The sequence below is a fragment of the Dendrobium catenatum genome, unplaced genomic scaffold (assembly GCF_001605985.2).
Source record: "Dendrobium catenatum unplaced genomic scaffold, ASM160598v2 original_scaffold_86101, whole genome shotgun sequence".
In the NCBI taxonomy this organism is placed as follows: Eukaryota; Viridiplantae; Streptophyta; class Magnoliopsida; order Asparagales; family Orchidaceae; genus Dendrobium; species Dendrobium catenatum.
Genome location: NW_021404542.1, coordinates 52,921 through 77,796, shown reverse-complemented (window position 1 = coordinate 77,796; position 24,876 = coordinate 52,921). Strand labels below are relative to the sequence as shown.

At 34.3% G+C, this 24,876-nt stretch overlaps 1 protein-coding gene across 1 annotated transcript in view; it reads left to right on the top strand.

Annotated features, from left to right (window-relative positions):
• Window positions 1-24,876, top strand: part of LOC110104178 (putative vacuolar protein sorting-associated protein 13A) — a 92,256-nt gene that overhangs the window by 33,447 nt on the left and 33,933 nt on the right. The window contains exons 11-18 of the mRNA XM_028691902.1: window positions 7,587-7,679; window positions 8,039-8,357; window positions 8,458-8,562; window positions 8,638-8,733; window positions 8,826-8,893; window positions 19,779-19,899; window positions 19,993-20,193; window positions 20,290-20,490. Of these exons, the coding sequence (XP_028547735.1) occupies window positions 7,587-7,679; window positions 8,039-8,357; window positions 8,458-8,562; window positions 8,638-8,733; window positions 8,826-8,893; window positions 19,779-19,899; window positions 19,993-20,193; window positions 20,290-20,490 (1,204 nt within the window). The remainder of the gene's footprint in view (window positions 1-7,586; window positions 7,680-8,038; window positions 8,358-8,457; window positions 8,563-8,637; window positions 8,734-8,825; window positions 8,894-19,778; window positions 19,900-19,992; window positions 20,194-20,289; window positions 20,491-24,876) is intronic.

Below are 24,876 nucleotides of genomic sequence, written 5' to 3'. Positions count from 1 at the left end.
GATCACCCGTGGGAGAAAACTTTTCCACTAATGATCGATCATTTCCTTGAAGCCTCTTTGCAAAACTATAAAATTGTCGACAACAAAAAATATGATGCAAGCAAAACTAGAGTAAAGAGACAAATTGGAGAACACCAGGACAAGACTTAAACCAAACTCGATTCAAATGTAGCTTGCAAATATTCAAACAAACTTAGGAGAAACAAAAGCCAAATCGAACTAAACAAAATAAAAATATAAAAACGTTATTCTCAGTATAACCGTCTAGCGGTCTCCTCACATGCAACGAAAGTAGGAAATTTAAGAAAATTGTGCTTAGGCTTGCAAACTAGGGGTGTCAATTATTGACTCGACTCGACAACCCGACCCGAAAAATTCGGGTTTGGGTCGACCCGTTTAACAAACGGGTCGGGTTCGGGTTTCAATTTTCAACCCATTTAAAAGACGGGTCGGGTCCGGGTCACCCGAAAATGACTCGAGCTAACCCGAATACGCCTCTGCCCGTTTCATTTTTCCCGCATGGGAGGGAATCGAGGGACCTCAGCGTCACGTCGCGTCGTCGCAATGCCAGCCTTCCGCGTCAGGCCTACGACGTCAATCCTGCATGCCTACACGGGAGTCGCCAGAGCGCGGGAGTTCGCCGTAGCGCGGGAGCACGCCTACGCGGCTACGCCTAAGCCCAGGTCGCGCTCGCGCGGACCGCGTGGTCGACCGGAGCGCGAGAGTTCGCCTATGCGGACCGCGTGGTCTCCGGAGCGTGGGAGCACGCCTACACGCCAGAGCCCAGGTTCGCGGGTCGGGTCAACCTGGTAACCCGCGCGGGTCGGGTTCGGGTTAAAATCTCTGACCTGTTTGACTAAAAGGGTCGGGTTCGGGTCAACCCGTTTACAGTTGGGTCAACTCGGGTCAGACCCGAACTCGACCCGTTGACCTGAATTGACACCTCTATTGCAAACCAAGGGTCCACCACTGCAAAAGAGTCCACGTCCCTTCCAAACTCCTCCGGCAAATGTCTTCAAATTTCAGCCAACATACACTTCCAAAGTTCAAGAAGAAGGATACAGATGGAGTGGAACTTGTGTAGGGAAGAAGAGGTTAGAAGCCAAGACGAAATAGAGAAGAGAAGAAGGGGATGGAACAAGCTCTCAAGCTTTTCCAAGAAGAAACCCTCAGGTTTTTTAGAGATTTTTTCTTAGATTTCAACAACCTTTTCCATGCCAAAACATCTCCATTTTATAGGCAAAAGAGAGGAACCAAATAGCCATAACACCTCCAACCAAACTAATTAGATTTAGGGAAATGAAAGGCCAACAACCACAACACAGCAGCCCCAACCCGGTACAGAAAACAGAGAAAAGAAGGCAACGGGAAACCAAGCAAGCAGCCATGGGAAACCCAACCAGCAAGGGACCCGAGGAGCCAGCACAGAGAACGGAACAGCAGCACGAGAAAACAGCCAGGGGCCACGGGAACAACAAAAGGCAAGAGGAAACCGAAGAGACAAAGGGAGGAGAAGGGGCAGTCCACTCCAAAATGAATCCAAGACATAATAGCATACCTTTTTGAAATAATGAGCTAGGAAGTGCAATAAATTCCCCAATCATTGAGCTAAACTTCAGCTCAAGCATTTATGAGCTAACACCAAGTAGAATCCACCATTTTTTAGCTCAACACCAAGTAGCCAAGGCCCACCCGAGAGCAACCACCACACCAAAACAGAAATCAGCAAGCAGCCCAAGGACGGAGAGGACCCAAAAGCCAGCAAATCCAAGGTTTTCCATGCCTAGCACATTCCTACCATGATTATTGGAAGCTCAACCATCATAGGATAGCTTAAAAAATATAAAAAACAACTAATATTGTTCAAAATATATTAAAACAAAATAAACTAAAAATATTGGATGCATCAATTCCCCCATGGTGGGAAAGTCTCATCTCCTGATGCGAAAGCTTCCACAACTCTTTTATAAAGCTATGGATGACGCTTTTCAAGTTCTTTTGCATCCATCCAAGTACAGTCCGTCAAGGGGCGATTTTTCCATTTTGCTAAGAACTTCATGTGTTCACCATGCCGAGTCTTAGTAGTTTTGACATCAAGAATATCTTCAACCTGTTCATTATAACTCAAAACAGATGTGGAGAGGTAAAGTTTCAAGTTCCACATGATCGCCAGTATTTCCTTCATATAAAGAAAGATCAGAAACATTAAACACAGGAGAAGGGCCAACAGTAGAAGGAAGATCCATAAGATAAGCATTTGAGACCAATTTTTTTAGAATACGAAATGACCCAAATTTCTTCCTGCTTAATTTTCCAAAAGTACCTACAGGAAATTGTTGGCGACGAAAATAAGCCATAACCAAATCTCCTTCTTTGAAATAAACCTCTCTATGGTGTTTGTCAGTATTAGTTTTGTACTTCACATTAGCCATTCGGAGTTTTTCAAGAACTTGCTGTTGGACAGTTTTAATATGGTCAAAAATTTCAGAAGCTTCAGCATTAATATTATTTGGCAAAGGCAAACAATTTCTATCTACAATGTGAGGTATAGGCTGGCCATAAATGACTTCAAGTGGAATTTTACCAGTAGAGCGATTGACATAATTATTGTAAGCAAATTCAGCTTGGGGAAAAATCAAATCTCATTGGGATGGTTTCTCACCTGCCAGGCACCTCAACAAGTTTCCCAAACTTCGATTTACAACTTCAGTTTGCCCGTCAGTTTGTGGATGATAAGCACTGCTGAGCTGAAGAGGAGTTCTTAATTTTGCCTAAAGTGTTCTCCAAAAATGACTAAAAAATCTAGTATCTCTATCAGAAGTAAAAGTGCGAGGAACACCATGAAAACGAACAATTTCTTTAAAGAACAAATCAGTAATATATGAAGCATCAAAATCAACTTCAAAAATGTTTTCAAAGTTTGGCAAACTAAGAATGGGAGATTAACTCATTTTTTTCTTAATGATTTCAAAAGTTTGTTCAGCTTGAGGTGTCCACTTAAACACCCCTTTTTTAAACAATCAGTAATAGGAGCAATCAGAGAACTAAAATTTCTAATAAACCTTCGATAAAAAGAAGCAAAACCATGAAATCCTCTCACCTCACTTATGCTTTTAGGAGTGGGCCAATTTTGAATTGCCTCTATTTTTATTGGATCAACTTTTATGCCCTCGGCAGAAACAATAAACCCAAAAATGTTAAGCTCGAAGTCATAAAGGAACATTTTTTAAGATTGATATACATCTTTTGTTCCCTTAGAGTTTGCAACACGTGTCTCACATGAATAAGATGCTCAAAATATTGAACACTATAGATCAAAATATACAACAACAAACTTGCCATAAAAGGTCTCAAAATATGATTCATAGTTCTCATAAAAGTGCTTGGAGCATTTGAAAGCCCAAATGGCATTACAAGCCATTCATACAAACTCTCTTTTGTTTTAAAAGCAGTTTTTCATTCATCTCCAGATATTATTCTTATTTGATGATACCCACTTCTCAAATCAATTTTAGAAAAGATTTTTGCACCGCTTAGCATATCTAGCATGTCATCCAATTTAGGAATAGAAAAGCGATATTTAATAGTGATTTTATTTATCGCCCTACTATCCACACACATTCTCCACATACCATCTTTTTTTGGAGTTAATAAATGATGCAATCAAAAATTTGGGGGAGGGACCCAAATTTTTGATCACAAAAAAACTAGACCTTACTAGGAAATAGAACATTACAAAACTTATAATAATTAGACAAATTAAACAAAACAAAACACAATTTTAATATTATAAAAACTATTACAACTTGGACACTTACAAACGACTCAAATGACTCTTACAAATGACTCTTACACCCCTTGCATAACATCAATAAAGCAGGCACATCACAAGGACTTAAGCTTTCTTTAATCAAACCATTTTCTAGCAAATTAGTCACTTGCTTAAAAAGTTCAGCATGTTCATTTGGACTCATCCTATAATTATGTAAATTAGGCAATGTTGCTCCAGGAATTAAATCAATGTGTTGAATATCTCTCATCGGTGGCAAACTTACAAGCAATTTTCAAGAGTTAAATCAGAAAACTCATCGATTAAAGATCGAATTTAAGTAGGAATTTGAAGCACATAATCAATTTCTTTTTCCAAAACCAAGTAAACCACATCAGAGTGTTTCAAATTATTCGTATTCAAAAGCAATTCAGGAGTACTTAATTTGACAACTTTGTTATTTTTAGCAGGTGAATCAGGCACATGTTTTTGCGGATAGAGAGTGAATTCCTTATTGTTTTGAATCAAATAGTAAGTGTTTTTCTCCTCGTTGTGAATAGTTTTGTTATCAAATTGCCAAGGTCATCCCAACAGAATGTGACAAACTTCAAGAGGCACAACATCACAAGTCACTTGATCTTTAAAAGACCCCCCAATTGTTAAGTTAACAACAAATTGCTTTGTGATAGGAACCTCACCTCCTTTAAACGAAGAAATTTTATAAGGTTTAGCAAGCGGTTTGGACTTTAATTTCAGCTTATCGACCATCAATTGAGATACAAAATTTCTTGAACATCCACTATCTATCATAAGAGTGCAGATTTTCCCTCCAACTGTACAAGTTATTTTGAAAATGTTTCTTCTATGCCACTTGTCCCCGTTATAAATTTTTGTTGTTAAGACTTGTCGGATTACCAAAAGTTCTTCTCCTTCATCCCCCTCAACATCAATTTTCTCTAATTCTATGTCATTTTCATTTTCAGATTCTTTTTCTTCCTGTTCCTCTACTTGTTCGTTGTTTTCAATGAAGTTAGTTCTTGGCGGGTTGTTTTTTCTACAAGTTGCAGAAAGATGGCCATAAAGCCCACATTTGTAGCATTGTCCGATTAATTTAGGTTGTTCAGGAGGCTTAGCACCCATAATTCCCTTTCCTTTATCCACATTTTGATTTTCAAAAAGTTTAGCTTTAGTACCCGATGTTCCTACAGAAGTTTGAGTTTGACTCTTAATCCCGCCAGTTGGTCGCCGCTTATAAGTTTCCGTTATCTTTTTATGACCTCTTTCTCATTGATGTTGTTTTTCAATTTTTAATGCCATTCGATATGCCTCGTCAACTTTTATTACATGATGCAAGTTCAGTTGATCATGAATTGTCCATTTATGACCGTTAATGTATCTTGAAACAGTTTTCTCTTCAGATTCGTCTAAATCATTTCTTGATTGAAGTTTGTAAAACAGTTCCATATATTCTTCCACATTTTGAGTTCCTTGTCGCAAATCATTGAATTCTTGAAATAGAGTTCGTGCGTGATCAGTCGATAAAAATTGTACTCTTATTTTTTCTTTCATCCGTTCCCAGTTTTGAATTTTTTCTTTACCACGCCTAAGTCTATTGTTTTGCAAATTTTTCCACAATGTAAGAGCATGACCATTTAATTTTAAGCTTGTAAATTTCACCTTTCGATTTTCAGGAATTTCTTTTCAATCAAAAAATTGATTCATTTTCTAAAGCCATTTGAGAAATAGATCAGGTTGCAACTTACTCTCAAAGTTTTGAACTTCAATTTTAATTCCAAAATACCAGTTTCGTTGTCGCCTATTTTGATTCCTAGGGTCTTTGTTCGCTTTCAGATGTTTGAACATGTTGTTGATTAACATTAAGATTAGCAAGGGTATTAGCCATTTCTTTCATTTGATTTTGCAAATCCGCTAATTGTTGCATACATTATGCCATTCCCCTGGATTATTAGCCATCTTAAAAATCAAAGAGACAAAGGACTCACAAACCAAGGATTTCCTAACTTGCTCTGATACCAAGTTTGATGCAAGCAAAACTAGAGTAAAGAGACAAATTGGAGAACACCAGGACAAGACTTAAACCAAACTCGATTCAAATTTAGCTTGCAAATATCCAAACAAACTTAGGAGAAACAAAAGCCAAATCGAATTAAACAAAATAAAAATATAAAAACGCTATCCTCAGTATAACCGTCTAGCGGTCTCCTCACATGCAATGAAAGTAGGAAATTTAAGAAAATTGTGCTTAGGCTTGCAAACCAAGGGTCCACCACTGCAAAAGAGTCCAACGTTTCTTACAAACTCCTCCGGCAAATGTCTCCAAATTTCAACCAACATACACTTTCAAAGCTCAAGAAGAAGGATACAGATGAAGTGGAACTTGCGTAGAGAAGGAGAGGTTAGAAGCCAAGAAGAAATAGAGAAGAGAAGAAGGGGATAGAACAAGCTCTCAAGCTTTTCCAAGAAGAAACCCTCAAGTTTTTTAGAGATTTTTTCTCAGATTTCAACAACATTTTTCATGTCAAAACATCTCCATTTTATAGGCAAAAGAGAGGAACCAAATAGCCATAACACCTCCAACCAAACCAATTAGATTTAGGGAAATCAAAGGCCAACAACCACAACACAACAGCCCCAACCCGGTACAGAAAACAGAGAAAAGAAGGCCACGGGAAACCAAGCAGGCAGCCACCAGAAACCCAACCAGCAAGGGACCCGAGGAGCCAACACGGAGAACGGAACGGCAGCACAAGAAAACAGCTAGGGGCCATGAGAACAACAAAAGGCAAGAGGAAACTGAAGAGACAAAGGGAGGAGAAGGGGCAAAGTCCACTCCAAAATGAATCCAAGACATAATAGCATACCTTTTTGAAATAATGAGCTAGGAAGTGCAATAAATCCCCAATTATTTATGAGCTAACACCAAGTAGAATCCATCATTTTTTAGCTCAACACCAAGTTACCAAGGCCCACCCGAGAGCAGCCACCACACCAAAACAGAAATCAACAAGCAACCCAAGGACGAAGAGGACCCAAAAGCCAGCAAATCCAAGGTTTGCCATGCCTAGCACATTCCTACCATGATCATTGGATGCTCAACCATCATAGGATAGCTTAAAAAAACATAAAACACAACTGATATTGTTCAAAATACATTAAAACAAAATAAACTAAAAATATTGAATGCATCAAAATATGATGCTTAGGATTGGGCAACAAACTAGAAGTAAAAAATGCTAGGGAAACGATGGGGGAAATGCTACCTAAAGCTTTTAAACCACAATCAGTAAAATGATAACCCTAGTATTGAGAGCTAAAAGATGATGTCAAGTCCTATTTAATTATCCATCTTCCATGCAAATAGTATTGGTGAAATACTCACTGATGATCCATTTAAAGGATCAATTGATACCAATGCCAATCGTTCAATCCAAATTTTAAGAGCTTCTTTGATTCATCCAAAGGCGGTGTTGAAGAATAATTAATGAATTAGATTGAAGATCATATTGTAGCCGTTATGCCACACTCCATAAAATGATAAATAATTACTTGAACTCAAACATTAGAATTGGTAAGGAATTGCTTGAGCACAACTGAAACTTGTTAGGCAATTAGCAGACATGAAATGAAAAATGGTCCTTTGATTGTGATAAAAGGCGACGTGTTACTTCAAATGTTAGAAAATGGCCCTTTCATAATTTTATTTTGGTTATAATTACTATCCATTTTTATGCCCAAGAGAATAAAACTGATTCTGCTGAAAATTCTTTCATTGATGGCTGATCTGTTAATCATGCAGGATGCTGGCACACAAGTTTGTGGAGCAGTCTGTAGAATCTGATGTTTATCAGAATAAAAAGAAAGTGAAGCAATCTTGGTGGTCGTTTGGATGGTTAATATTCTTATCATCATTTTCATCATTATCTTTATCTTTTAGTTAATAGACATTTTATTTTTGATTATTTTATCTTCTATTATATATATATATATACCCAAACCCCTTACGGCCATTTCTCCAATCATTTCTTATTTATCCTTACCACTTTTTTCATACATCCACCTCAACTAACTTATTTTTATCACCTTCAACTTAGTTATTATTGACTTTTGAATCTCCGAACGTTGATATGAATATAAGATGGCCAGTGATTATATAGTTGAAATATTGACCCTGGTCACACTATCTTAAATAATGCACAGTGTCATACATAAAGAAGAATCACCTTTATTTATTCATTTATTTTAAACCAGGAGTGCTTCTGGAAAGGATGATAGTGGCTCAAAAGGTTTCACTGATGAAGACTGGGAGAGGCTGAATAAGATAATCGGGTACAAGGATGGCTCTGATGAAAATTTGGTGACTAGTCAGGAGACGGACTTGCCTCAATTGTTTATGGAGATTCACATGAAACACAATGCATCAAAGCTCATTGCTGATGGTCAGGAATGCCTTGCTGACTTATCGTGTGAGGGACTGGCCTGCTCACTGAAAACTTATTCAGAGACAAAGGTTTTCGATTTCAAGTTGGAATCTTACAGGCTCTTATCTCCAAATGGTCTCCTTGCTGAGGTTTGAGTGATTCATGTACATTGATTTATTTCTTGTGGAGTGATCTCATTCTTTTGACATAGAAACTTATTTAGAACTCCACTCGTCAACTTTCTGCCAGAGTGCATATACTGCTGATTCTTTCGTTGGTGTATTTACCTACAAGCCTTTTGATGCCGAAGTAGATTGGAGTTTTGTTGCTAAAGCTTCTCCCTGTTACATGACAGTATGTTACTTTAATCTATAAATGGTTGTAGTTGTAAATTACCTCCAGTTTATAAAAGCTACTTTGGTTCTACAGTATCTGAAGGATTCCATTGATCAAATTATCTCTTTCTTCAAGAGCAATACTGCTGTTACTCAGACCTTAGCTTTGGAGACCGCTGCTGCAGTTCAGGTATTCCTTATTGAATTTATAATTCAGATGATGGCTGATGAAGTTCTGCTTTAATTATTTTCCGGTGAATACATTTCTTGTTCAATATTTAGATGACAATTGATGGTGTCAGACGCACTGCACAGCAGCAAGTCACTCAGGCATTGAGGGACAGATCCAGGTTTTCTCTTCCAACTTTCATACATTTTTTTAATTAAATTGTGTTGCATCATTACTGATTTTTTTTTTATCTATGAATGATGTGTTTCACAATCTGAACTTTAATTAGCCAAAAGAAACTAATCATATAGATACCATTCTATTGACATACACTAAAGCAGACCAATAGGAAATATTTTCCTTATTTTTATGTCGATTTATTTCTGAGTTGTTTTATTGAAAGAATTATTGGGTTTAACAGGACCACACACCCCACTTGAAATAGATAAAATGTCAGATCCATGTTGGTACCCACACAAATACGCAAGCTATGATATATGATTTTGCTGAGGATTCAGATCGGTCAACTTCTTATCAGTCCTAAGAGGGGATCCACAGTTTATGTCCTTGGAGTATTTTGCACTAGGATGGGGTTTAATTTAAGTCAAGGCATTTTTCCATGTTCGGTAAATAGGCCAAAAAACTAAAAATCAAAGTTTTATATAAAAAATGTGAAGTAAGTGCATGATTATGCACATCTTATGTATAGTTATTCATCCTTGTTAAACAAAAATTGGAATATGACATTTTGTAATTATTCGTTGGTCGCATGTTGCCTAGACCCTACTTTAGGGTCAACCTAATTCATGGGTCCATGCCCCAAACATTCTGTCTTTTGCCAAAGCTTGGAGCAACCTCCTTCACACCATTCAAAGAACTTTTGTCCCACATTATCTAAGAAATAAAGGGGAAGTCTCTCCCCATTTATAAACATCAACTCTCATGAAGAGGTTTGGGAGCTTGTAGGATGGAGATAGCTCTTAGCCTGAGTTGCTATTTAACTGTTGCCTCTTTATCGTTGAATGCCACTTCACAAGGATCCTTTATCCATCTCTCATAGTGGTGGAACATGCAAGATATGCTAGGAAATTATAGAAAACATAGGAAATAGTAAGAAACAAAGGAAAATATATTAAAACAACTAACCATCAAGTTAATGTTAATTCTTTAAATCGTTTGGTTGCCCATCCTCAAGGCAAGAATTCTAAGAATTGAACATACGGGATGATCATCATAATGTGGATTATACAATTCAGAATGGGCTATTTATATAAATAGCCTCAACTAAAACGTCCAAACTACCTTTAAAGCATAAGTATAATAATTCTATAAATTTAAATTCCAAATTAATAAATAAAATCTCATCTAAGTCATTATCAATCAAATGGCATACACCATCCATTTTATGGGGCTGGGAATAACTCTCCTCCTTGGAGTAAAATTGTTGTAATCTATCGAGAAGCCTAAAGGATTATGAATGCATCCCATTTGAAAAATTATGAAATTTGGTAGATGATATCTATATATTGCCAGAAAATTTAGTGTTTTGGTAGGAAGCACCATTGATTGAAAGATGACTTACCTTTATCTACATGAACTCCACTTGTAGATTAAACACAATAAGTATTAGAGGCTTGAAGAGGCCTTAAATTGGTAATAGTGTTACATCATTTAAGAGGATTTTTAGGCTATTAGACATTATCTTAAACATGTAGCAAACAATCTTAATCATTTTGTACCAACTGATAGATTATTTATAGTGTTATGGCTCTTACATAGTGTAAATGCTAACTAAAATATGGGATGGATTATTGTTGACTTAATATATGTAGTTGTGAAGTATGACAACACGGATTTAATGTTAATATACGCAAATAGTTCTTCATCAATTGATTAAACTAGATTAATGGATGGTGATATGAATAGGTATTTGTGGATTAGCATGAATCATTGGTTACACATAAATATATTATTATTTATTTATTTTTGATGTTTGCAAAATAAAATGAGTTCTATAATGAAACAAAACAAGTTTATTAAACAACAAGCAATAACAATAGAAGTAGACTTTATGGGAATTTAGATGCCTTTGCGGCAATGAAAACTTTTCTCTAGGAGTAGGTCATCACTATAGATTGAATCCTTGTTCAAATTCTTCGAGGGTTGCAGTCATTACACTCAATCAATCCTTCACTTGGAGTTCTATATTTATTTAAATGAATATCTATATTTAGTTATTATTATTATTTGAAATAAAATTTATTTTTACTAAATAAACTTTCCTTCTTTTATTTAATTATAAAGCATATCATAATTAATTTATAAATAATCACTTTTCATTAAAATATCTTTTAATTTAAAATTTATTTTCTCTCTCACCAAATAATTAACATTATTAATTAAAATTCATTTTCATAATAATTTATCTTGAAATTACCCTCTTTTAACTTATAAAATATAGAAATATTTTCTAATTTATAATTATGAATTTATTCTTAAGATATTACCTATTTAAAATTTCAGATTTATTATCAGTAATTTCATATATAATTATTTTAAAAATTTCATGAATAAATATTAGGTTTATTTAACAAAATTGCTTACCTTTTCCCGAGCGTACCTTCTCTCTCTCGTCAAGCTCGCACTTGATTCCTTGCTCGCCGTTAGCCTCTTCTAGGACTGCTGCTAAAACACGATCTTCCTCGACTCCTCTCAATTTATAGGGAGAAAACCCCCTTTTGCTCTGTCTATAAGCTCTTCATCTTAACGGCTTGCTCATTCGGCATATGTGATTCCAAGCGATGGGAAACAACACTGATTCACATTGTTCGTCCCTTTTGTCTTCTACCATTCGACTTCTGCGACACCAAGTGACGTCTCCTTCAGCCTCTTCGTCTTTTGTCTAGGTAAGGTTGGGATATTACAAAACTATTGTCCTAGGATTAGATGGGGTATTTAAAGAGCACTAACAATTTTTTTTTTAGAGTAAGATTCAAGATTTTATGATTTTGATTGTGCATGAGAAAGCTGATGCTATGTAGGAAAAATAGCTAGTGATATTAAGAATGTTACAAAGGATATTTCTCGTTTATCAAAAGAAAAAAACTCATAATAATAAAAATAGTTGATGGTGGAATCAAAATATGCAAGAAAAAAAAAATATAAAAATAAGATTTTTTTTTTTTATAAAAATTGTTTTAGATATAAAAGCTTGAAAAATTGGAAAAGATATTAAGGAACTCATAAGGAATCTAAGAAAGCTATATAGATGTAAATGATTTAACTTTTAATGATTTATATAATAGATTAGTTACCAAGAAGGGTGAAAGATGCCATAGAAAGAGATATGAGAAATAAAGATTTAGTTTAAGTGAAATGCATTAAGGATAATGTTAAAAAAATATTTTTATTAAAAGATGGTATTTAACAAAGGTGAGTGAGATATTTTACTATGCTTTTCAATAAAGATTGTGAGAATGCGATTGACTTTAGTGACCTTAGCACTCTCAATGAAAATAATTTTTTTTTTTGTTTTTATCATTATATTGGCAAAACTGAAGTTAGAGAGGCTTTAAAGAAAATGAAGTGTAGAAAGATGTTGGACTTGGTGATATTCCATTAGAGGTGTGGAATGCTTATGAGGTGAAGGAATTTCTTCGCTTGCGAAACTTTTCAATATTATTTTGAAGACAAATGATGCCAGATGAGCGGAAAATAGTGTTTTGATTTATATTTTTGATAATAAAGGTGATGCGCAAGAGTGTGCGAATTATAGATGAATTAAGTTAATGTGTCATACATTAAAACTGTGTAAGAGTTATTATGGAAGAGAGTTATTGAGCATATGTTACAATGTGATATTAGTGGTTATCAAAATCAACTTGGATTCATGTTGGGCAGATCTACTATAAAAGTTTTATATTTTTGGAGAGCTGTGATGGAGAAATATAGAGAGGAAAAGGTGGATATACATATGATTATTATTGATTTAGCGAAAGCATATGATTAATTCTAAGGCGCTTTGGAGAGTTCTAGAAAAGAAAATAGTTAATAATATTTATATTTAATTCATTATGGATATGTATGCAGAAGTTGTTACTTGTGTTCATACACAAGGTGGTTTGACCAAATATTTTCATATTTCAGTTGGATTACATCAAGGATTAGCTGTAAGCCCATACCTTTTTTTAGTCATGGTTGTTCTTACTAGACATTTGCTAGAGGATGTACCATGGTGTATGTTTTTTGGTGATGATATTCTTCTTGTTGATAAGATAAGAGATGAAGTTGAACGAAAACTTGAATTATGGAGGTCAACCTTAGAGTTTGAAGGCTTTCATTTTAGTAGATCTATAATTGAATACATGGAGTGCAATTTTAGTAGTAATAAATCTTGTTGGGATTGTGATATTAGATGATTAAGTTATTACAAAGAGTACATGTTTTAGATATCTCGAGTTTATTGTTCAATGGTTAGTGTTAAATAGGAGTCATGCAAGAAGTTAGTCCATGAAACTAAAATTAGAATAAGAACTTGAAATATAGGCTCAGTTATAGGAAATTAATGGAATTAATAGATATTATGATTCTTAGGAAGATAAATATTATGTGCATTCAGGAAACTAAATGGACTGGAGAGAAAGGCTAAGGAGATTGATAGTTTAGCATATAAACTATGGTATTCAGGTAGGAGTCATGCAAGAAATTGTGTAGGTGTGATTATAGATAAGAGTTTACATGATATTATAAAAATTAATAGAATTTGAGATAGAATTATAGCTTTAAAGATTGTTGTTGATGCTAAGATTGTTTATATTATAAGTGCTTATGCTCCTCAAGTATATTTGAAAATGAGTTTAAAATTAAAATTTTGGAATGATTTAGAAGAATTAATACAAAAAATACCTCTTGAAGAAAAAGTTTTTGTAAGAGGAGATTTAAATGGACATGTTGGTAGAGAGGTATATTTTAAAAGCATTCATGATAGCCATGGGTTTGAAACGACAAATGCAGGAGGTAAAACCACATTAGATTTTTCTTTAGCTTATGATTTCTTAATAGCTAATACCTTATTCAAGAAAAGAGTTGAGCATCTTATCAATTATAAAATGGATATAGTAAAACACATATTGATTGTTTTCTTATAAGAAAACTAGATCGTTTAGATTGCATATATTGTAAAGTTATTCCGAGTGAAAATTTATGTACCCAACATTGATTATTAGTTTTGTACTTTAAGATAAACGAGAAAAGAATAAAAAATAAAGTAAAACATTTTTCTAGGATTAGATGGGGTCATTTATAGAATATTAACAAAAGTATTTTTGAGAGTAAGATTTTAGATCTTAAGATTTTTTCTGTGCATGAGGATGCTAATATTATATGGAAAAAAGTAGCTAGTGATTTTAAGAATATTGCAAAAGATGTGCTTGGAGTTTCGAAGGGAAAAGCTCCTAATAGTAAAAATAGTTGGTGGTGAAATTCAAATGTGAAAGAAAATATAAAAAATAAAATGATTTAGATATAAAAATTCTGATAATTGTGAAAGCTATAAAGATGCTCGTAAGAAATCTAAGAAAGTTATTTGCGATGCAAAGTGCTTAGCTTTTAATGATTTATATAATAAATTAGATACTGAGGGGGAAAGATATATGTATAAGTTAGCCAAACAAAGAGATGAGAGCAGTAAGGATTTAGTTCAAGTAAAGTGTATTAAGGATGAAGATAAAAAAATACTTTTCTTAGAAGATAATATTCAACAAAGGTGGATGATATATTTTGTTAAACTTTTTAACGAATAATGTGAAAATACGATTGGCTTTAGTGACTTTAGCACTCTAAATGAAATTAAAGATTTTTTTTAGCATATTAGTTAAATCGAAGATAGAGAGGCTTTAAAGAAAATGAAATGTGGAAAAGTTGTTGGACATGATGATAATCCAATAAAGATGTGGAAATACTTAGGAGATGAAGGAATTTCTTGGCTTACTAAACTTTTTAATACTGTTTTAAAGATTAAAAGATGCCAGATCAATAGAGAATGAGTGTTATATTTTTAAGAATAAAGGTGATGCACAAGAGTGTGCGAATTATAGAGGAATTAAGTTAATGTGTCATACTTTAAAACTATGGATTGAGTTATGGAGCGTAGGTTGCTGTGTGATACTATTATTTCTCCAAATCAAATTGGATTCATGCCGGGTAGGTCTACTATGGAAGCCATATATTTATTGAGAGGTTTGATGAAGAAATATAGAGAGAATAAGGAGGATCTACATATGATATTTATTGATTTAGAGAAAGCATATGATAAAGTTCCAAGAAAAGTGTTATGGAGAGTTCTTGAAAAGAAAGGAATTAATAACGCTTATATTCAAATCATTCAAGATATGTATATAGGAGCTATTACTTGTGTAATTGTGTTCAAACACAAGGTGGTTTGACCAAGTATTTTCCTTTTTCGGTTGGATTGCATCAAGGACCAGCCTTAAGTCTATATCTTTTTGCTTTAGTCATGGATGTTCTCACTAGACATTTGCAAGAGGATGTACCTTGGTGTATGCTTTTTGCTGATGATATTCTTCTTATTAATAAGACTTGAGAGGGAGTTGAAGGTAAACTTGAATTATGGAGGTCAACCTTAGTGTCTAAATGTTTTCACTTGAGTAGATCTAAAATTGAATATATGGTGTGTGATTTTAGTAGTAATAGACCTAGTGAGGGGATTGTGATTTTGGGCGATCAAGTCATTAATAAGAATACACGTTTTAGATATCTTGGATCTATTATTTAGAGTGATGGTGAAATAGATGGGGATATTATCAGCAGAATTCAAGTTGGATGGTTGAAGTGGAGGAATGCATTGGGATTGTTGTGCGATAGAAAAGTCCCCCTCAAACTTAATGAAACATTCTATAAGATGGTGGTGAGACCTGCAATGCTTTATGGTACCGAATGTTGGCCATTAAAAGAGAAACATAATACTAAGTTAAGTGTTGCAGAGATGAGGATGCTTAGGTGGATGAGTGGCTTTACTCTAGATATGTGATATGAAATGAGCATATACGTGAGAAGTTGGAGTAGCTCCAGTGGAAGATAAGATTAGAGAAAGTCGCCTTAGATGGTTTGGTCACATTAAACGGATGCCTTCCGATTACCCGGTTAGGAAAGTTGAGGTATTAGATTTGACTTATGTTAAGAAAGGTAGAGGTAGACCTAAAAAGACTTGATTATAAAATATTAGAAATGATCTTTCCTTATTAGATTTGAATGAGAATTTGACTTTTAATAGGATACAATTGCGTAAAGGATTCATGTAGCCGACCCCACGTTGTGGGACAAAAGTTTGTTGTTTGTTGTTTTGTTGTTGTTGAGTTTTTTGTTCAAAGTGATGGTGAAATAGATGGGGATATTATTAATAAAATTCAAGTTGGATGGTTGAAGAGGAGGAATGCATTGGGTCTGTTGTGTGATAGAAAAGTACCCCTAAAACTTAAGGGAAAATTCTATAAGATGGGGGTGAAACTTGTAATATTTTATGGCGTAGAATATTGACCATTAAAACTTAATTATAAAGTTAAGTGTTATAGAGATGAGGATGCTCAGATGGATGAGTGGCTTCACTTTTAGAGATAGAATATGAAACGAGTTTATATGTGAAAAGGCTGTAGTAGCTACAGTGGTAGAGAAGATTAGAGAGAGTCACTTTAGATGGTTTGTACCCATAAAACTTGGGGCTTCCGATGACTCAATTAGGAGAGTAGATGTATTAGATTTGGCCTATGTTAAGAAAGTAGAGGTATACCTAAAAAGATTTTGTTTGAAAATATTAGAAATGATCTTTTTTAAAGATTTAAATTAGAATTTGACTTTTAATATAACATAATCGAGAAAAATATTCATGTATCTGACCCCACATTGTGGGATAAAGGCTTGATGTTGTTGTTGTTGTTGTTGCTGCATAGAAAGAGTAATATCCAAAAATATCATTATTTTTGTATGATAGAATCGTGGATATATTTGTAACATATTTGTTACAATTAATGTTCATTACCTTATTAAGGAAAAAATTTCAATCTTGTCTACTATTTAGATGTGGGTGCATTGGCCTTTACTTTTTTATTTATTCATGTTCATCATGATGAGCTTGTATGTGAACCGCATGATCTCTTTAATGATATCTATTGACATTCATCGTGATAATCAGTGGAATAATTATTGTTAGGAAAATCTCCACTGTGTTTGCAATCTCCATGTTTTTATGGTTTTTAATATTTCAAATATAGAGGAAAATTGTTTGAGTGAGTAATTGAGCATAGGTCATGACGTGATACTAATGTTTCTCGAAATTAGTTTGCATTCATGCCGAGTAAGTCTATTATAAAGATATACATTTGTTAATATGTTTGATATAGAAGTATGGAGAGGGTAAGGATGATATTCATGTGATATTTATTTATTTAGAGAAAGCTTATGATAAAGTTTCAAGAGAAGTGCACTGGAGAGTTCTAGAAAAGAAAGGAGTTAATAATTCTTTTATTCAAGTAATTAAATCTATGAATATAGGAGCTGTTACTTGTGTTTAAACACAATGTGGTTGACCAAATATTTTCCTATTTTAGTTGAATTATATCAAGGATCAGCTTTAAGCCCGTATCTTTTTGCTTGTCATGGATATTCTTACCATATATTTGCAAGAGGATATACATTGGTGTATGCTTTTTGCTAAATATATTCTCCTTATTGATAAGACTAGAGGGGGAGTTGAAAGAAAACTTGAATTATGGACTTCAACCTTGGAGTCTAAAGGTTTTCGTTTGAGTAGATATAAAATTAAATACATGGAGTGTAATTTTAGTAATATATTTACTAGTGGGATTGTGACATTGGGCAATCAAGTCATTAAAAAGCATGCACATTTTAGATATCTCGGGTCTATTTTTCAAAGAGATGGTGAGATGGGGATATTATTAGTAAAATTAAAGTTGGATGCTTGAAGTGGAGGAATGCATTAGGCCTTGCCTTAGATCTAAGAAAAAAATTATTAGATGGTGGTGAGACTAGCAATGTTTATGGCTTAAAATGTTGGCCATTAAAAGAAAAGCATAAAATCAAGTTAGGTATTGTAGAGATGAGGATGCTCAGTTGGATGAGTGGTTTTACACTTGGGGATAGAATGCGAAATGATTTTATTTGTGAAAAGGTCGGAGTAGCTTCAGTGGCAGATAATATTAGAGAGAGTCGCATTACGATGACCCTGTTAGGAGAGTAGATGTATTAGATCCCGCCTATGTTAGGAAAGATGGAGGTAGACCTAAAAAAAACTTTGAAAAATCTTAGAAATGACCTTTTTATTTGATTTAAATGGGAATTTGATTTTTAACATGACACGATGGAGCAAAAGGATTTATGTGATTGATTCCACATAGTGGGATAAATGCTTGTTATTGTAATATTTCAAATATCTTCAAGATCTATATGATTTTTAGTCCGATGATGTCGGGGATGGCTGACATCTTACTATAGCCTAAGAACAAAGAGGTGCTCCATAATTTCTTTGGTGTTATGTTCTAAGAGAAATGATTTGCCACGTTTCTGCTAAATAATTTAAGTTTCTTTGAGGAAGTACCTAGGAGGCAGACGCTATAGGGCATTAGGCAAGAAGAAATATCATGAATGGTTGCTTCAATTTGGTTCATTTGAAATCTTAGTTATTCTAAATTTTTTAGAATTCTTTTTACTTATAGTCATCTTGTTTTCTACATTATACACCATATGTTTAAATTTATTTCGCATATTTAAGTGGTCTTTCATATTTACCTCTTTATGTGTTGAAATTCTTGATGTGAAAGTTACTGTAAATGCTATATGCAATGCAAGTAAAAGGCTAATCCTGGAAACAATGTAAAATAAATAAATTGATGATTTCAAATTTCAATTGCATACAGTTCTTATATAAATAAATCAATTAAGTATATTATAGAGTTAGATCAATCTTTAGCTAATTTATATCAATTACACACAATCTAGGAATCTTACATCCCAAGAAATTAAATGCTCCTTCCAATTCATGCGTTAAACTTGATATTATGCTAATTATGAGGTGGACTGAATCATGCATGACACTAGACTTGCCAATTGATGAAAGAAAAGTTAATCAACTTATGATGACATTGATAGCTTATTGCAGATAATGGCCAAACCTTGCCTTTGATGGCAGTTTCTTCTATTAGAGGCATATTATATCGTAAGAGAAATTCTAACAATTTTAAGAAAAGAAGAAAGATCTCTTCTCTATCTTTTCTCTCTTCCAATTTTTGAAGCAATCAACACTTTGGCACACTGAAATCAGAGGAGAAAGAATATTACGTTAGTTTGCATGCATTGTGGTGGGGGGGGGGGGGGGGGGGGGGGGGGGGGGGGTATGGAGCTTTGGGATTAATGCTTTGTTACTTCCATGAAATTCATCTCTTGTCTTGCCCAATTCTTAGATAAGATCAAATATTATTGGCTTAGTTTTAATTATGATTTGGGTTGGCTAATTAGTGGAGGGATATTTGGAAATAGTTAAGGAGTTGAATTAATTTTGAAATTTAAATGCAAATTTCATATTTTGAGATTTTTGTTGACATTTTTTAGGAGATAGGGGAAATCTGGAAGAGAAAGAAAGAACGTGGCACGTGGGATGGTGTTCATGACAAACTGATGATTCTCAGTACTAGTAAATTAAAAAATGAGAGTGATGGCAAGAAAATTATTGGATATTTGAGTTTTTCGCTTAAGCGAGAGGTTCTTCTTTCTTTGGTATAAAGTGAGCTGGGGGAATCGTTGTATGGATGGAGAATACTCACAATAGGAATGTAAAAAAAAAAACGCAGGAAAATATAAAAAAAAATCTGCTGGAAGCCTGCTGACATTAGGTGCAAAAACGATGATATTTTTACTCCGATTCCAAAATGTGGGTTACTCAATATAATTATTTAGGACATGACAATTTGTTATCCGAAGAGAACCAAGACACTTTGTTATAATTTTGAAATAATAATAATAATAATAAATTCTTGTAGGTTTCTTATTGATTTGGATATTTCGGCTCCTAAGATTACTATTCCCACCGATTTTTACCCTGACGACCATCATGCAACAAAACTTCTTCTTGATTTGGGAAATCTGATGCTGTGCACACAGGTAATGTTGGAGCCTTGCCCTAAAATAATTTTTTTATTCCAGCACTTTTGGTAGACTGTAACTTTCTCACTGATATCATTATATTCGTTTCAGGATTATTGGAATGGTGATTCCTCTGAAGAGAACGCCATGTATTTGCAGTTCAGTTTGATTTTAAGTGACATGTCTGCTTTCTTGGTTGATGGTGACTATAACTGGAAAGAAACACTAAGTGATATCTCCTCTAGTCAAGCACAAATTTGTAATTTTTATCCTGTTCTTGATAAATGTGGAATCGCCTTAAAGCTTCAGCAGGTTGACATCTCTTAGACATTGTCTCTTTTTTCCTTATGAAAGCATTGGAATGCTAATGCCTTCTTTTTGGTTCACTTTTTTTCTCTTAAATTTTAGATTCATTCAGAAAGTCCATTTTTTCCATCAATGAGACTTGCTGCACGGTTGCCATCGTTGGGATTTCATGTCTCTCCAGCTCGGTACCATAGACTTATACATGTAGCAAAGGTCTTCCAGGATGAAGGTTCTAGCCCTGATGCTCCTCGGCCTTGGAGTCAAGCTGATTTTGAGGGATGGTTGTCTATTCTTACTTGGAAGGTACTTATTGCCATGTCTTTGTGATTATGGATCTGATACTATTTTTTGTTATTTTCAGCTTAATTTTGTGTCGGGCATTGTAATTTCTATGGCTGCTATTCCCTCAAAATACAGTATTTCCATTTTAGGTAATCTACATGATCGTATTATATAGATTTGCGTGGTCTCAGAGGGATATAACTCTTGCATTAGAATTTTGATTCAGTTGTGTTTCTTGATAAATGTGGACCAATTACAAGAATACACTTTGAGCTTTATTGCTGTAATGATATTTTATAGGTCAAGATTTATAACACCGACAATGTCTTGATTATAACACCCTGTGATGATCTTTTATAGGTCAAGGTTTCTGGCTTACTTTAGTAGCTTCAACTATAAATATAAAATATGCATTGTACGACTATTTTTAACATTTTTTTGGTGCGGTTTGGTTATTAAGAAGCAAACCATTAATTGGTTTGGTCCAGGAGATTATAACACTGACAATATCTTTATCGCTGTAATGATCTTTTATTGGTCAAGATTTCTGGCTTAATTAAGTAGCTTCAACGTGATTTATAAAATATGCATTGTAGGACTGTTTTTAACTTTTTTTTTTTAAATTCCTTATGAGGCCATCTTTCTTGCTTGATGTTCTTTTTTTTTGGATAAATGAGGAACTTATAGTTAAACCATGGACATTAATATTTAGAAGCTTTTTATAGATATGACAGTCCCAATTTCATAAAATGGTGGATCATAAATGTGTTGCATGTATACTTAATGATATTCTTGAGTTTCTCTAAAACTTTATGATGTAGATTTCAAGAAGCTTATGCATATTGGGGTTCGTATTGTCCTGGAATTGTAGCAAACTTGCAATCATTGATGGCTATTTTGAAATTGCTTATGACATTTTTATCCCAGACGACAGTTTCCCCTCTTCTGCGACCTTTCTTTAATTTTGGACTATAGCTGGTTGCGAAGATATTGTTCCAATTCCTCTAGGTTTCTTATGTATGTTTGATGCTTATCGGGCTTGTGTTTCGGTTGTGGTTGGGGTGTATGCTTAAATTCTTGTTTTTTTTTTTTTTTACCTGGTGCAAGAGTCTGTAAATAAGGGTGTTTTGAGTTGTGACTATAATTATAGCAGTGTTGCGACTAAGATATTGTTCCAATTCTATCATGTTTCTTTTCTTATGGTTGATGCTTTATGGGGCTTGTAAGTTGGTTGTTGCTGGGGCATTCATGTTTCTTATTATTTTTACCCGGTACAATTGTCCATAAATAAGAGTGTTTTGAGGCATTAAAATATTTTTGACTGAATGAAATTTTACTTTTCTGGGTCTGAAGTTTTTTTTTTTAAATTTTTTTTTTTATCATTTTTGGATTTTAGTCCTGATCAAGTGAGGATTGAAGTATTCTGGGAATGACGATCTCCTTTTCAAGTGGAAGGCTTTTTGTTTGGTTTATTTTTTTTAACCATTAATGATTATTTGATATCGTAGTTGTCGTATTCTTAGATTTGCTACCTATGTTACCTCATGCTGTGCAATATATTATAATTTCTCTGATTTCAAAGGTTATTATTGTGTAAGGTTAATTTCATTAGGATTTGATAGCTTGTTTGCCAATGAAATTTGTTCTTTTTTTCTTTCTATTCATTCAGTTTTTTTATAAAAAGCTGGATTATACCCTTCTCATGAAGTAAAAGAGCAATTCTCAAAGTGATTACTAGATATGATTAATACTCAAAACACTGTTGGTACTATAGAGAAAGAAAGAATCTAAACATATATGGCAATAACATGCTTTGGATTATTCGGGAAGCCATGGTTTCTCATATTATATTTGATAATATCCTCTTTTCCCCCATATTCTAGAAGTAGGCAATAGATATGGTGGTATACCAAATAACGTTTGCAGAATTTCTTTTTTTTCTCTTTTTTAAAGTTATTCCCACGTTTCTTTCATTCCAAATGTTCCATAAAGTTGAGAGGATGAATCATCTCAAGTATTTCTGCTGATAGGTTTAAATGTTTCTTTCTCCAAGATGTGAAGATGAAAGTGACGAATTCTGTTGTTATCATGATGTTAGCCAAAGTAGAGACCGTAAGAGGAGCACAAATCCACATGTAACTTGCAATGTCCCGAATAGCATAACCTATACACTGTAGCTGATCATATTAATTTGTAGATAGAGAGTGAAATATAATTATCTCAAACTAGCTTCTTGAAATAATTTTCTTAATATTATACATAATCAAAATTTGCATCAATTCACAAGGCCACTATTTTTCTAACCACTTTTGTTAAAATAAACCTTGCATCTTGCTTTCATTTATAAATTTTAAAATCTTACATTCACCGGGCATTATATATCATTGTTCTCTCTAATAGATGTTCATACGGCATTTTCTCTAAAATAAAACAACGAATCTTACATGCTTATTCATATGATCGATTCCTTCACCTAGCCCTTTCGTTAAAGAACACATTGCATACAACAAAGTAAATTACTATATATATTGAAAATGAGTACACTTTTGCTTTTTGTTATGTGGATGGTTGCTTATATTGAGTAGCTGAATCTTGATTAAAAAATAAGGCAAAGTGGTTGGATGAAGGGGGATGCAATCAGGAAACATTTAGCCAACAACAATATTTGTGAAGGAATGAGAAGCGGAGCGACATGAGGCACAATTATCAAAAGTGAGAAATCAGGATAGTCTCCTCAAAAGTAATGAACTACTAGAAGGCCGTGGTGCGAAGATTGAATTGGGTCGAAACCATATGAGGTGCCAATTTGGAATGAGGAATGGGTGTGATCCTCTAAAAATTGATGATGAGTGAAGGCTCTAAACTTGATCCTGGAATGTTAGCATTGGAACCATACATATTTGAAAGAAATGATTGTGCATGGTGTTGAATGTGAGAGGAAGAGCCTAAATCCATGATAGGAAAGAAAAAAAGTAGAAGGCAATGAGAGGGTCATCCTTTTTTAGGAGGAATCAAGCTTGAAAGCCCAAACGTAGCATAATAACGAGATGACAATACCACAAGGCATCAATGCTTGAGAGTGGGTGAGAATCCGCCACACTTGTAGCCTTAGAGATATAGATATACTCGAGTTGCTGAGAAGTGCAATGTGAGCCACGTTCGTGAGGCCGTGCGCCTGTGTTTGGTTGGTCATGCACAAGGTGGAATGTGCATGAGCGCAATGATGAGTAACAGGGTTGCTCGAATGCACAAGGTGGAATTGTGGGCTTGAGGTTGTTTGCTCTATGCATTTGATGCTGCTCTTGAAGCTGTTGCTATTAAAAGCCATCACCGACGCACACCTCATCTATTGTCATGCTTGAGCTTTGTAAAACTGAGATATCGCTTCAACAATCATGATGTCACTTTCGTCGAGCTTAGCTTCCTTGAGTCAGACAAACCAACACAAGGTGATTTGGAGTTTGATGAAAATTAGCTGTGAAAACCCCTCGTTCATCATATTTTTGAGCTGGTTTAGATAAGAACCAAGCCTCCGTGTTTGTTAATTTTAGATTTTGTTGGAATATGAAGAACTCATGTCCATTGTACCTGGCCATCCATTGATCTTTGATCTTGATGTTAGGAGAGATTTCTTAGTTTTTGATTCAAGTGTTATTGACACATTCAATATTTTTGTATACTCATAAGAGGTAAATTCTGTGTCATTGTTGCTTGCTTAAAATTTATAGGAATAAGCAAAAAAGTGTATATAAAAAGAACAAAACTGCTGACCTATATATCTACTCTACAAACTATCTATTCAATGGTGGTGAAAGCGACAAAAAATGATCACTGCATCGTACAAATAGGGTTCGAGATGCATCACACTATCAAATTTATTTAAACATCTCTCTTTTCATGAAACTGACTGCACCCATCTGCAAGATGAACTGCGCCAATGCGTTCGAAATATTAAAAAACCCCAAGGAAGATACCCCATATCTTCTATATAGCGGCATGTTAAAATGATGAGAATTTACTCACGCGCATGAGACGGGGACAAAATTTGATGCACGTGAGCTATGGAAATCTTGCAAGGCGACAAACATTGAGCTGATGATAAGCTTATTTTTTGGCATTGTGGATTTTGAAAATTCTGTCTGCAATGTCTTTAAGGCATCGACTTGCTCAACCTTCTTGGCGAGCATACTTATAGGTGATTTGAAGGCTTCCCTTTGTTCCTAGAACACGTGGAACCTTATGAAATTATGTGGACATAACTTGGAATGGGGAAATGAACTGGGAAAGCCATATTATTTATAGGAGAAAATTGGTTCTATGGTACCAAAATACAAACACAGAAAGTTGTCACTTCATGTAGTACCTACTAGATAACTAAAAGATTCTAGTTCGCTAAACATGTTACTA